This window comes from Peromyscus maniculatus, chromosome 17 (assembly GCF_049852395.1).
Source record: "Peromyscus maniculatus bairdii isolate BWxNUB_F1_BW_parent chromosome 17, HU_Pman_BW_mat_3.1, whole genome shotgun sequence".
Lineage (NCBI taxonomy): Eukaryota > Metazoa > Chordata > Mammalia > Rodentia > Cricetidae > Peromyscus > Peromyscus maniculatus.
Genome location: NC_134868.1, coordinates 50,320,380 through 50,335,367, shown reverse-complemented (window position 1 = coordinate 50,335,367; position 14,988 = coordinate 50,320,380). Strand labels below are relative to the sequence as shown.

Below are 14,988 nucleotides of genomic sequence, written 5' to 3'. Positions count from 1 at the left end.
GATTGGATAGGATGCTTGAATTCCCCTTACCACCTTCTTTTTTTTTTTTTTTTTTTTTTTGGTTTTTCAAGACAGGGTTTCTCTGTGTAGTTTTGGTGCCTGTCCTCGATCTCGCTCTGTAGACCAGGTTGGCCTTGAACTCACAGAGATCTGCCTGCCTCTGCCTCCCGAGTGCTGGGATTAAAGGCATGCACCACCACTGCCTGGCTCCCCCTTACCTTCTCATACCACTATATTTCGTCAATTCCTTTCCTGCCGTTCGCCATTACTTTTTTCATTCGATGTCTGAGGCAAGGGGCTGATCTAATTTGTTGAGAACCCCTGAAATCACGCCATCAGGGGCTAAGGATGCAAGAAACAACAGTGCTTTTAGTCCTTGTCTGTTGATTTAACATATGGGGACATGTTGGAATCCCACTTGTACTAACTGCTTTTTCTCTTTCCTTTCCTCTTGACTGTGAGTCTTGGGTCCTTCCTGTTCTTCCCATTCTTGCCTCTGGTTTTATACTGGACATGAAGAACAATGTGGTGCAGGGTCCCTTGGCTCTGTTCACTTCTGCTGAAGTATTGATTTTTGTTCGATCAGGCAATTCATTGGCAGGAATCAAACTAGAATGTTTGTGGTGGGACCCAGCTGAAGGCTACTCAGATCTTTCTTGTCTTTTCGCTGTCTGCTCTCTTCCAGGCTTCAGGTAGTCTGCCTCATAGACTCCTGGTTCAGGGATCATCCATTAACTCAGTAACTAAGCAGATTGCTGCACATCTCTTGTGTGGTTCATTTCCTACTGTGCTATGTCCCTCTGTCCCGGTTTCTCCGGAGGCCCTTGCGCTCATCAAGGCAGCAGGCCTGTAGCTTTCGGTTTGGGGTCTGTCTTGCTTCTATCCTTAGCTCCAAGCAGCTTTTACATGAATAAACATGAAAAGTTAGGCTAAAAAAACCCATCCCATTGTATATAACAGAACGAGTCAAGACAGCTGTGTGTTCAACCAAGCTTTACAAAGCACAAGACACCAGACAGTAACTTTCAACAGTGACAGAGAAACATGGGGAAGTTAAGTACCAACAGCTAGACAGAGATGGCTCTTTGTCTCACAGCATGGCCTCAAGGAGCCCTATGGAGGTAAGGAGAATATGGGATCAGGAACAAAATAACAAGTGTGGGGAATACGATCAAAGGGAGGCAAATCCAGTTGCAGAGAGCATCCCCAACCAGCAGATGGGACATGCTTCATGATGGAGAAGCCACTACGAGTTCAGAGGTGTGGCATACAAATTGTGAAGCAAAGATCAGAGCCAGGACCATAGCGAGAGCAACACAAATCAGTCCGTTACTAATGTTAAACTCATCACAGGCCACAACCTAAGTGCAAACCACCTCAAGAGTGAGAATTTCATGTTTCAACTCTGTAAAAATATTCTAATCAAAGTGACATTAACGCCAGGGTTCCTGTTTCCGAAGACACGTTTGTATTTTCCGCTGTGTCCTGAAGACAGCAAACATCTTCAAAAGGGAAAGCCCTCATCTCTAGTCAGAAGGCGTCTTCCTTCTAAAAGTTTTTGTGCTTATGAAGCAAGTCCTAGAAGCAACAGGAGAAAGCCCAGGCGGGGGTGGGGTGGGGGGGCAGTGGGATGACTTTATCTGACAGGGTCTCTGAATGCTGGTGATGACCGAGGAGAGGGGAGCAGGAACGTGTTGCCACACTGCTTCACACCATCACTTCCGTTGCTCAGTCTCAAGTTTCATTCCAACGAGAGCTGCACACTGTCAGCTTGGCTTTGCGGCTGTTGATACTCATACTTTCTTGCTATGAAAAAACAATGACAAGAAAGATAAAGCATAAAATTATTACTAGTAATAACATTAAATCATGATGCTTGGTAAGAAATTAGTTTGGAATTAAACAAGTGGTTTTTTTTTTCCCCAGAGGAAGTTAATTATATTCTAAGATCTTCTAATTTAGAAACTATTTATATATACCTTGTATTTATAATTATTTAAATATGAGGATCATTCTGAGCTTTAAAATATAAGAAAAAACTGAGTAAGCTATTGAATTTTTAAATCTCCTTTCTTACCCTACATTGCTAATTTTAAAAGATAGACTATATTTTGAGAATTTCATACACACATACACATGTATACCATGTATTTTGTTCATAACTTTGCTCCTCCACTCCACTATATATTTCTCTTCCAACTTCATGTCCTCATTTTTTTTTTTTAAACTCACGAAGTCCAGTGGTTTCAGTATGTGCATAGTAATAGGGCCCCCCACGGAACCATGGCAACCCACCAGGGGCCATTTCCCTGAAAGAAACTGACTCTCTACCTCAGCAACCAGTAACTGTTCACCTTTCCTCTCCATGCACCCTTCACCCACCCGTCCCGGAATCTTCACTGGTTTGATCTTGTGCAGGCCACCAGCCACTGTGAGTTCGTGTGTACGACAGGTCACATGTGGGAAACACTATTTTTGCAGTTCTTCCTTAACCTCTGGCTCTTACCATCTTTCCACCCTCCTCCTTCCTTGACGATCACTGAGCCTTGTGGGAGGGAGTTGATAAAGACAACCCACTTAGGGCTGAGTACTCAAAATCAACTTATTTTCAGCGCTTTGATATTACCGCCTTTTTGTCTTTACTATATTTAACTTAAAAGCCCACAGAAGAAGCTAGAAACAGAGCTGTCATAGGACCTAGCTCTAGCACTCCTGGGCATGAACCCAAAGGAATCTGTAACCCACGACAGACACATTTGCCCATCCAAGTTCACTGCCACTCTATTCACAATAGCTATGAGACAAAATCAACCTACATGTCCATCAACAGATAGTGAAAATGTGGACATTTACACAGTGGAATGCTGCTCGCTTATAAAGAAATATAAAATCATGAAACCTTCAGGGATAAGGATGGGACTGGAAAAAATGACATTAAATGAGGAGACTCAGGCCCAGATAAGACAAATGCCGCAGATTCTCTCATGTGTGCACCTAGTTTCAAATATTCTGTTTTTTGTGTTTAGCTTGGAGCACACGTAAATGTCAATGAACCAGAATGGGTGGGAGTAAATCCTAGGTAAACCCAAAGGAGAGTGATGGGATGTGGGGCGTGGGGCAGAAAGGCTTCTGCAAGGAGGGACACGAGAGGAGGGGGAAACGGGGTGGGAGAGTGGTTAACATAAAGGGACAGAATATGAGAAAGCTACATGGACTCCTAGCATCTCACAATCCAATTAAAACTACGATGGGAAGGAATGTAGAACACACGTGAAAGAAGGCAGGGGGCAGAGCAATGGAGGACAGAAGGGGTGGGTTGACCAAACTAAAGCTATATGAAATGGTCTTATAAAAGCCCACTAGTTAGTAAGATCATTTCAGAATACAATTGTAAAAAGGAAAAGTTTGACCGAAGTTGCCTGTGTGGGTGGATGCTGCTGCTCCCAGAAGGCATGGGTTATTGATCAAAAAGGGCAGTGCAGGGCACAGGCTACCTCCCTATGAGTCATTGGCCCCAGAGGCCTCCCGACAACCCAGGCTGGAGGTGTTGCCCTTGGTTACTAATGTAATACGCAATAAGACCCTACTGCTAAAACACCACACTCAAGCTGCAGGACACAGAGAAAGAAATCTCAGACTGGAAAACTTCCTCCCTACCAGCTAGCTTTCATAGTGCTTGAAGAGACCATGCCTGTTGCTGGGGGAGAAAAGACCCGAATGGTCTTACCCCACGCTGGATTCTACATGCTACAATACTGACCTGCCAGACAGGCTGTGTCCATTGGTGCAATAGTGGCATGACTGTTCTGCAGTAACCAACCACTTCCTGGTTGGATGTGAGGTCTACTCCACAGCTGGATATTTCACAGATGGATATTTCACGCCTGGTACTGTAAACCTGGACAAAAGCCCATGGCGAGGAGATCGTAATTCTTAAGAGGGAACCTGATACTGTTTTTGCTACATGATCAGGTTGTCATATTGCTTTCTAACAATTTCTTGTATAATATTAGAGGGATCGGCCTTAATATTATATATCCAAGGGGCTCAGGTGAGAGAACTACGAATGGCAAGGACTATTTTTGGGAAATAGAATCTCAGCACACCGAGCTCTATAGTCTACTTGCTTTAATTCCTCTGGCATAACATCCTATTTACACAGCTTCAGTTCTGTTCTCGTGCCTAGCTCCTTTCTTGCCTGATTTCTCTCTGTTTATCTACTGCTCCCTCTTAAGTTCTATCTTAATTCTCTTGTCTTAATTCTGCCTCCTCTAGGTCCTTTTCACCTTGTTCTTACCCAGCTAGAACGTTCCCATCTGACTCTTCCTCATCTTCCATCTCGTTCCTCTAGTCCTCTCTTCTAGCCCTTCAATCTAGTTCTTCCCCATCTCAGTTTGTTCCTCTCAAGTTCTTACCCATCTAGTTCTTCCATTTGCTTTTCTCTTCTCTGTCCTCTGTTCTCCACATTCTACCTAAGTCTCCCTGAATCCAGTTATATCAAGCCCCTGGTCGAGCAAGGTCACCAGGCTTGAATTCTACAGGGTCATAAAGGCAAGTGAGAATTTTTCCCTCCCGGCAGTGACCACCAGGCTTTCTTTAACAATCCAAAATGGGAGTGGTAAAAGAGGAGGTCAACTGAGTGCTAATGACCGGTTAGTATATCACTGTTAGTCCCTGAAAGTGGTCAAGGGAGATATCTGATTCCAGAGAAAGCCTTTCCCGAGGCTGTTCTCCAAATACCTGGAATGTGTATGTCCAGAGAGTGATCAGTCCACACTGTTAGCCCTTCTTAGGGGAAAGTCAATTGGGAAAACTATGAAGGCACACATGATTTTCATAACAGAATACAGCTGATATATAACAAGCCAAGTAACACCAAAAACTCCTTGGGATTTGGCTTCCTCTGGAGGAATTCCCTGATCCCTCCAGGTAGTGACTTTGCCATAACCAGCTGAGTTCTTATGATATATTCCTGCGGCCTGCAGCAACAATTTATATTTATACTCATAGACCGGGGATGCTCTCAACCTTGCTTCTAGACTCTGGCAGTTGGCAGCAGTCAATGGAGAAACTCATAATTGCTCAAAGTACTAAGAGTAAGTACTTAGTGCTTAAACAGGACATCTTTAAATGTCCTTTATTTGTTTAATATGTATGGGTATTCCATCTGCATGTAGATGTGCGAACTGTGTGTGTGTGTGTGGTGCCTGGGGAGGCAAAAATAAAAAAAAGGGAAATGGATCCTCTGAAACTGGAGTTAAAGATGGTTGTGAACCACAGCATGGGTACTGGGAATCAAACCTGCATCTTCTGGAAAGAGCAGCCCGTGCTTGTAACCACTGAGTCGTCTCTCTGGTCCCTAAAGGGGACATCTTTATTGAATAGCACATCTCCCATCACTGCCAAGGCTCAGAGAACATTGCAGGAGAGAAGACAGAAGGACCATAAGAGACAGAGGGTCGGGGGAAGTGCTATGTTTTCTGGAAATAACGTGACTCTGGTACCCAAGAGCTCACAGTAGCAGTGATTACCTGCCCAAGAGGTGCACAAGACCAAGCCAACTAAAATCTGAGCACACATCGGGGAGGAGCTCTCATGGCCCTAGGCTTCACTGAAGAGCAATTGGCAGTTAACAGCTGCTGGAGGAAGGGAGAACCATTCTTGGAGGTATGGTCACTGTAGGGTTACCTAAGCTCTAGTGGATAGCCCTCCACCCATGCACATACTCCCCGACGTATGGGTTTGGTTTTGTGTTTTCGAACAACTTGAGGTTGTAGGAGCTCTGTGGGAGCTGGAGAGGAATGGGAGGAACGTGTTGTAAGAAATTAGTTATAGTCCACTTTCAGAGTGCGGTGTGTTCAGATCTCACCAGAAAACCCAGCTAAGCAGGAGGCACCGGCATCTGCCTTCCCTCGCTGGCACCTGCGTGTCCGGGGTGAAAAAACCACAGGCTGTCTGCTATTTCACTGAGCCCATCTACAACGGGAGGAGGGGATGAAAAATGCCCCCCGATACTCACTAGATACAGCCGGGTCTGGAGCCAACAGGATGGGGAATTGGGGCAGGGAGCAAAGCTGAGGCACTGGGACGACTGTATCTCTCTAAAGAACTCAACCGACGAGAATTAAAAGGGGCAAAGAACTGCAACTTGGGATATAAAAGCCACTGTTCTGTGCCAAATAGGAGCAACAGCCATTTTTTCCCTTCTGTATAGGCTGACTTCAGTCAGCTGAAAATAGATCTGTCTTGCATTTGCTACTCTGAGACTCCACTGTTCTTATTCTGAAGTGAGGGTAATTGTTTCTCACAATCTGGGAGATGGACATCTTCCAGGACTGCCATATTTGGAGAGAAGCCCTTGGTCTCTATGTGTGGGAGACGCATCCCATCCCACCTTTGGGTGTCCTGCTCGGCCAGACCTTGGTCTCTCCCCAACACTTCAAATAAGACCTAGGGAACTTTTAAGAGTAAGTGAGGCTGAGAGTTAACGCCTATGTTCCCCTCAAAAAGAAACAGGGATGATCCAGGTTAGAAGTCCAGGATTGCCTATCTTGCTTACAACCTCCTCACGTTCTACAAAATGAAGACCTGGGGGAGGCAACAGGCTGTAGGGGTATGTGTCTTTTCTGCTGGTGTGATGAACACCATGACCAAAAGCAACTCGGGAAGGAAAGGGTGCATTTCCGCTTACACTTTATAGTCTATCCTAGAAGGAAGTCAAGGCAGGAACCTGGAGGCAGCAACTGAAGCAGAGACCCTTGCCAATGAATTAACAAAAAGCTCAGAAAGGGATGATCCCTTGACAGAGCGGCGAAAGGGTTTAAAAAAGAGAAGGGGTTCATGGCTTCATTCCCAACTTCCTTTGTAATTATAGCAGAAGTATTAACTATAGTAGAGTGATACATTCTTTCCTATAAAGTTTTAACAAAAACCCATTAAAACAAAATTAACAAATAAATGCCCAAAACACATCCACATAATCTAATGCTTTTAGACAGTAGACCAGACCATTAGCCCTGTGATAGAGTAAAAAAAATGTTAAATCATTTAAAAAGTTAAAGTAAATCTAAATATAAGACCAATAAGCTTTGGATAAAAGGGAGATTGGAATTTAGAGACTAGAAAATAAATAATTATGGTCCATTTTCAGCATGAGGTGCATTTAGAACTCATCAGGGAACAAGAGATAAGCAGAGACACAGGCCCATCTTCCCCACCCAGCAGCTGGTGCCTGCTTGTCTAGGAGCTCTAGGCTCATACAAGAGCTGAAACATCCGGCGGCCTGGTACATAACTCAGCCCATGTACCAAAAGAGGGGGAAGTCTGAGCCCCAATATTGAGTAGATTGCATTCTGTGTCCTGAACTAACAGGATGGGTAATTTGGTGAGGGGGGAAATACTAGACACTGGGAAAACTGTACCTCCCTAAAGAATTCACCCAATAAAGACTAAAGGGGACAGAAAAATACAATTGGAGACATAAAAATCACTGTTTTTGTGCCAAATCAGTGTGCCAGCCACGTTTCGCCTTTTGTTCAGGCTAATACCTTGCTTCTATAATACCCAAAATAGACCCGTCTCACTTTTACTGTTTTGAGACTCCTGCATTCTTAGTATGAAGTGAGGATGACTGTTTCTCGGGTGATCACATTTCATTATATATATGAATAAAAATATCAAAGAATTTTTTTAAAAACCAAAGAATAAAAACCAGGCACTTACCATCTTAAAGAAAATCACTGAAAGGGTCTGTGCAGTCCCCCTGCACCCAACTCCAGACAGCACTCAACACGCATGTGAGCTCAACACGCATGTGAGCTCAACACGCATGTGAGCTCAACACACCGGTCCCATCTCCGTGCTGCCCCACCACATGGGGTACTCATTTTATACACATGTGTATATTCTTACTTTACAGAGAGATAATAAAGGGAGCGCTTTGTTTGCCTGATTTTACAACAATGTATTACTTCCTTGATGCTATGGCAAATACCTAACACAAGCAACTTAAGAAAAGCAGGATTTATTTCTGCTTCTGGTTTTAGGACACAGTCCATCCTGGGAGGGAAGATGTGATTGATAGAAAGACCAGCAAGTGGCTAGGCACACTGCATCCTCAGTCTGAAAGAGAGAGACGGATGCTCCTACCCAGCCAGCTTTCCCCTTTTTGACTCTGTCCTTGACTTCAGCCTGTGCTCTGAGCCATGCTACGTTGAGAGTAAATCTCCCCCCTCAATGAACCTACTCTACACTCTACACCCACTCAGAGCCCTGTGATTCTTTGTGATTCTGGATTCCAGCAAGTTGATAGTTGAGAAGAACCTGGCATTCTAATACAAGTACCACCTTGCTTCTCCTACCTAATGCACCATGGAAGCCACACCTTCATATTTTAAGTAATGGAACAAAGGGCTTCAATGTACAGTTGGACCTATACATTTTAAAACTTGTTTCTTCTTTCCTGTGTCCATGCTTGCAGTGGCTGGTACCATTGGATGTATTAACATTGTTCAAACAGAACTTCGGGCCTTGTTCCTGGATTCTGCAAGTCCTGAAAGTCACTCTTACACTGGTGGGTTGTTCTGTGGTTTGACTGTTTTGGTCTCATCCCAAAGGAGCAGTACAAAGGAGGAGAAATTAGAAGGGGAAGACACAGGGGTGTCAACTGATGATGACAATCTCAATTTCTGCAAAGCTGAATAGAAGGCCTCAGGCAACAGAAAAGCCAAGGATTTAACAGCAGTAACTTTGGGATAAATCTGCCTAGCTGTGTCTGAAAAGGCTTAAGTTTTTATAAGCAACCATGTTTTATAACCTTTTGTTAACTGAGTGCAATAGAAGATCTATTTTAAACATGGCATGCATATAGCTCGGCAAAGAACATACTTACAAACAGAATGCATTTCCACTTGTTGTCTTAAGCGAATTTTGCTCATTGTGTCGTAAAAATTGGGTTCTGACAAGGTTTCTTCTGAAGGTGGCACACTAAATATTCTCATAATTTTCCTTTTATTCCTAGAACACAAAGCCAATGCAGATGTGTTTCAATACTTATGTAATTGTCTCACGATCTATTAAAAGTATGAAACAAATTCTTTCTGTGAAGTACTCTATTTTCCGCTATGGCATCACAACGAAAAAAGATGCTTAATGCATTATAATGTACATGATACCATATTGCTAAATAATATATCAAAATGAGGCCCTTTTGTTGCGATTCCCCTTAACTCCTAGGGAAAACGGCATGTTAAAAACAGCAGTCTACAAACAAGAAAGCATTCATTTTTCCTCCCTTTCACAACTTCCAACTGAAGAGAAATCACTGGAGTGGGGAGTATGCCGGATGTGAACAGACTTTAGTTTGGGAAATTCATAAGTAAAAATGTTCTTTAATGACACAGTTTCAGTGGGAGATACCTTTTTAGAAACAAGAGCAGTGCATCTCTGCTTTTTAAAGAAAAGTGGGAAGGAGGTGGTAGCTCTTTTGAGAGAGAAGTTGTCACAGGGATCTGTGATGACATGTGGCACCTTCTTACACCCATACCCAGCAGTCCAGCCACTAAGAGGGAGCTACATGGCAATGCAAGGGCAAGTATAAATAAATGAGGTATATCCAAGTCCAAACAGAAATTATTTCTGGACTACTAATAAACTACTTAATGACTTTTTAAAACCTCAGTAGAGAATGTCCTGAGGTATATACCTACAAGCAGAATACTGCTTTTCCTCTTTAAAATATACCCTAGTCATCATCACCACCACTACAATCATCATCACCACCACCACCACCATCGCCACCACCATCATCACCACCACCACCATCACAACCTTCACAATCACCACCACCACCACCATCATCACCACCACCACCACCACCATCACCATCATCACCACCACCACCACCACCATCATCACCACCACCACCACCACCATCACCATCATCACCACCACCACCATCACAACCTTCACAATCACCACCACCACCACCACCACCACCACCACCACCACCACCACCACCACCATCATCACCACCACCATCATCAATTCTATTACTGTTTTGCTGGATTGGGGGGAAAGAAACCAGGAGGAGTTAAAGAGGGCATTTAAGTGGAGCTACCCTAGAAATGAAGGCAGAAAAGGGTCTATTAAGAATTTGGACCATGGGGTATATCACTGACACAAACATAAACGACAAGTTCCTTGTTATTGAGGAGCCGACATTTTTATAAAGAACACAGATGTAGTGTGCTGGTTTCTTGTCAACTTGATATAGCTGGAGTCACCTGGGAAGACAGAACCTGGGTTGTGGAACTGCCTCTATCAGACTGGCCCGTAGGTAAGTTTATAAGGCATTTTCTCAATTTATGACTCTTGTGGCAGGGCCCAATGGTGGGTGGTCTCAGGTCATATAAGCAAACAAACAGGGCAAAGCATGGAGAACAAGCCATAAGCAATGTTCCTCCATGGTCTCTGCTTCAGTTTCTGCCTCTAGGCTCCTCTCGAGTTCCTGTGCTGACTTCTCTTAAGGACTATGGCCTGTTAGCTGAAACAGATGCTTTCCTCTGCAAGCCACTCTTGGTCATGGTCTTTATCATAGCGATAGGAAGCAAACTGATACAGTGCCATGCATAAGAATCAAGGAGACAGTCCAAAGGGTGGACAGAGGTTTGCTAACTACATAGGCATTAAGTGTTTTTGCATTTCAGACACTTGGACAAAAAATACTTTACAGTGTGCTCACTGCAAGGGGACAATGTACCAAAGCTGGTGACAAAGTTGGGCTACTTTAAAAGTGACACCAACCAAACTCTTAGAGCAGCAGGTCCTATTACCCTGATGAATATAGGATTTCCAGATCAAACCTCAGTTGCCAATGCCTGCATAGACAACACCTTCCAGTCCAGGAACACACTTTCTCAAGAAATACATTTATGCATTTAATCCAACTAAAACAAAACAACAACAACCCACATCCTAACCCTTTAAAACTCCAAGTGCTCAGTATCTTCTCTGCCCTATTTACCTCTTGGCATACATGAAAAGGCCAAAGCTAACAAGGATCACTATCAAGTACACATTGGTGGCTTCGTTCCAGGCTTCGTGGACGGTGTAATCGATAGAGTCGTCATCACCCATCATGCCATAACTTCCAGCCATGGGATCTGTAAGGAAGAACAAAGATCTGTAAGAAAAGGGTGCAGTGGCTGAGACATGGCCACTGACTGTTGGTTCGTGTATGGCCCACATCGAAGAATGACTTTACATTGTGAAATAGGTGCATGGCATTCATTCTTTGCATTTGTTTTGGGGTGCTGGGGATCAAACCCAGGTCACATATATACTAAGCATGTTCTCTACCCTGAGCTACCCTGCAGTCCCTAAGTAGGTACATTATGATCCTAAATACCTATGTGCCTCAATTTTCCTCAGTATTTATGGAGTCTAAAAAATATTTTCAGTTTGGCTCTTTTAGGAAAAGGGATACTGACCCCAGATATAGGTCATAAAGGTATAAAACACATATTTTTCCCTTTTTAAATTTTGAAATAGTACAACTCTTAGTTACATAAACGTTAAAATGTAGGGTAAAAATAATATTGCTAACAGTTGACTGTGAAATGCTACTGCAGTCTCCAAACTGTAGCTGTCACTGAGATGGCAACAAGGGAGCCCTTCAGAACACAGACCCAGACGATAGGTAGGAGTCAGAGAAGGCCAGTCTCTCCCACGACAGCAACCCAGAAAACACACGGCCACACTAACTGCTCTTCAGGTGCCTCCCAATACGCCTGCACATTTGGAGCTGGACCAAACTTGGCCTGTTTGCCAAATTTGGCTAAAAGAAGCTATGAGATAAGAAGTTACATGGCTACTTATTCATAATCATGCATTCTCTGGACATTCCCACAGAAAGTTGGACTGATAATCACAAGTGTATCAAAGAGCAAGTAAAAGAATAAAGGTTTTTTTTTTTTTTTTATTTATGTTTGAGAACTGAATTTTTTCTTAAGGACAAAGTTCCTCCCTTGTGTTGAACATTCAAGGCAAGTCTCAGTTAAATGACGTGAAACAAGAAAGCAGTTCAGAAGTGTTTTAGACATTCTATAAAAAGGAGGAGACAAATGTCAGGTAAAGAGTACTGTAGTATTTAACGACAAGGCACGGTTCATTACCAAGAAAAGCAATGCCTGAAATGACCTAGGAATTATTTACAAAGCTTTCATGGTTTCAAAGGCTTCTGCCTTCAACAATGAAGGTGATGCAGAAATTCTTCTAGAAAAATACCTTGCAGTCTATTCTGTAAGCTATGCAAATACTATCAATGGCGTTTCCCTTGGCCAGTTAATTAGCATGTGTTTTCTTCCTTCCCACCTGTCCGTATAAAATACAGAATGAAATTCCAGGAAAGGGTTGCTCTAAGCCAGGGGGCATGCTTTCATCTTTCTCACATCTGGAGTCTTTGCCAGATGTGTGGAGACCTATTGCACTCATTTAGAGTAGCATGGACAACAGGAACAGACCTTTAGTTTGAACTCCTGAGACTGAAGACAAGAAAGAGTAACTTCACGTATTGCTGTCTGATGGACACAAACCCGTCTTGTAAAAATATTTTGGTCAAGGAACAATAAGCAGAACTTCACTATGAAAGACTTAAAACGTTAAGATCTAAACGTGACAGCAGACCTAACTCCTAAATATTAATGACTAGAGGGATGGGCTTTTGGTTGAGTGGAAGGAACAGGAGTAGGAGACACAGTGACGTGCTCAATTCTTATTATTTTAAAATTTGATTCCAGGGGGTTCTCTGATTTTTTTTATTTATAGTAAATAATCAGTCTATTTGAGATGCAGAGACTTCTGGAAGACTAAACACAACAATTGCCTTTAATATGTGGTATTTTGACCATCGTAAACGCCAAGGTGTTAAAATGGCAATGTCCACGATCATGTTTGGGAGGAGCTAAGTTTTAAGTCCTGACTGTGCGCTGCAGAGAGCATGGCCAATGAAGAAGCACCAGGGGCAGCCCTCAGAACTGGGAGTTCATAAATCAGGGAAGAAACAGGGAATTAGCAACCGCCACCAGGACACGGAGTGAGTGCCGTCTATTTACCTGACAAATTAACCAAGTGTTTCCTAACGCCCAAGTGGATCTGAACCAGATTAATTTCTCGCTACAACTTTTGACTAAACTTTGTCCGTGTGCCGCTGAGTGAATGATGTACCCCTATCCAGAGCATGATTTCTTCCTAGGACGCCACTCTATCATTGTATTTAGAAAAAAAGGTTTTCTGATTACTGCTGGTCCAGAGTGGCAAAATGCTAACCTGAGATTATATGGCACGTAATATAAAACATCAGTAGTATGCAGTAACACTGCTACTCCACGGGTCCTGGGGTGTATGAATTATCCTAGACCCGCAGTGGTGAAGGATTGGCGCTAAAGCTAGGCCTCTCCTGCTAGTCCTGAACACAGCCAAGAGCATGCTTGGAGCAGGAATGGAGAGAGAGCGCAGTCACAGGGCAGACGGGGGTCCTTTGTACCAGCCCTCCGGCACACTTGGTGCAGACTAACCAAGGGGGTGCAGCATGCACCCTCCATCTTTGGGCTAAAGTAAAATGTCCAGGGGTTCATTTCTGTCAAGTGAATAGTCCGGTAAGATATATGCTGGGGGTGACATTCAGGGCTCTCTTGGGAAAACAGATTCCTTCCCTCAGCCGTCCTGAGGTGTAATGCTTGAACTATTAAAGTAGGAAGATGAACGAGAGAATGAAAGCCCAAGTCAACATGAGTGAGCATTCAGAGCTAATGCTGTCAAAAACGCATCCCTTAGGATTTAGTTCAAGGCTGACCTACTTTTAGGTGAAGCATCCTTTTCTGGATAATCATGGGACACTGTCTTAAGTTTTTAAATCTGTCTACACCGTCCTACAAGTGAGCACCACTGGCTATCATGCCCTAGAATGTTATTCTGGTCTCTCATCTGGAACTTGGTTATTTCCTCACAGGGATGCAGCTTAAACACCATTTCTAGCAACAAAATCCAAGCACTGTGAGGGGAAGAGTCTCCTGATTCTCTGGAGCCCTAAGAGGTTTGAGGTCCTAAAGCAGAAGGGAACACGCTCACAGGCCTTCACCCTTTCCCAGAGGAAGGAGGACATCTGGGACCTGTGGACTGCCCAGTCCACATTCGATTTTTTTCTTTCTTTTTTTCCTTTCTTTTTCTCTTTCTTTTTCTTTTCTTTCTTCCTTCCTTCCTTTCTTTTTCTTTTTCTTTTTTTTTTTTTGCAACCATCCTGCTTTGAGGCACTGCAACTCTGTAACGGGTGACCGTGGTGGTTCTGTAATCCCAAGGCCACACGGGCCCCCCCGGGACCGGAGGGGCAGAAGGCGGGTACACAGATCCGACGCCCAAACCTGGCCTCCTCCAGCCGCGTCCCCGAGCCTGTGCAATCTGCTCCCGGTGGCATACAGGACGGATCCTCTCCGGACAGGCCGTCCACGTTCCCGCCTTGGTCGGCCGGCGACTTTGCGGGCAGCGGGACCGTCTGCACGCAGCAGCCCGTCCCGTCGAGCCGCCCGCCTGCCCGCCGAGCCCCCCAAGCCCGGGTCTGCCCCGCAGACCGCGGCCGGGGCGGGGCGGGGCCGGCCGGGGCGGGGCGGTGACGCGGCCGCGCGCGCGGGCGGGCGAGCGGGCGGGCGAGCGAGCGCTCAGCGGCTCCGGAGGTGCGGAGGCCGCCGTGCCGCGCCGCGCCGCTCCGGCTGTTCCGGGAGTCGGGCGGGGAGCGCGGGCCGAGACCCGGCGGACCGGACGACCTCTCCTTCGTCACTTCCTGCCGGCCCGCGGTTTCCGGAGGGAACGAGAAGTCAGGTTTTGTTATTGGTTTTTCTTCCTTCCCTCTCTCGGAATAGGAGCCCGACGCGGCGGCGGCGGCGGCGGCGGTCCGGGTGCCGCCTCCGGCGGGAGCGGAGAGCGGTGCCGTGCCGC

The 14,988-nt window shown here is 44.8% G+C and overlaps 2 protein-coding genes across 2 annotated transcripts in view; one reads left to right on the top strand and one right to left on the bottom strand.

Moving 5' to 3' along the window:
* Positions 1-978: 978 nt before the first annotated feature.
* On the bottom strand, positions 979-14,783 carry Smim19 (small integral membrane protein 19). Its single transcript, XM_006982999.3, has 4 exons — positions 14,418-14,783; positions 11,024-11,162; positions 8,891-9,015; positions 979-1,806 (listed from the first exon to the last, which is right to left on the bottom strand). Exons 2-4 carry the CDS (start codon positions 11,155-11,157, stop codon positions 1,742-1,744), a joined length of 324 nt encoding a protein of 107 aa, XP_006983061.1. The 5' UTR covers positions 11,158-11,162; positions 14,418-14,783; the 3' UTR covers positions 979-1,741.
* Slc20a2 (solute carrier family 20 member 2) overlaps positions 14,686-14,988 on the top strand; it is a 102,731-nt gene continuing 102,428 nt past the window's right edge. The window contains exon 1 of the mRNA XM_076553642.1: positions 14,686-14,871. The gene's annotated coding sequence lies outside the window, so the exon portion shown is untranslated. The remainder of the gene's footprint in view (positions 14,872-14,988) is intronic.

What these genes read in the sequence shown, in the direction of transcription:
- Smim19 (XM_006982999.3), bottom strand. Translation starts at nt 11,157, where the DNA reads ATGGCTGGAAGTTATGGCATGATGGGTGATGACGACTCTATCGATTAC. An exon ending in CTTTTCATGTATGCCAAGAG is followed by an intron (nt 9,016 to 11,023) that starts GTAAATAGGGCA and finishes TTTGTGTTCTAG; the next exon opens with GAATAAAAGGAAAATTATGA. An exon ending in AGTGGAAATGCATTCTGTTT is followed by an intron (nt 1,807 to 8,890) that starts GTAAGTATGTTC and finishes GTTTTTTCATAG; the next exon opens with CAAGAAAGTATGAGTATCAA.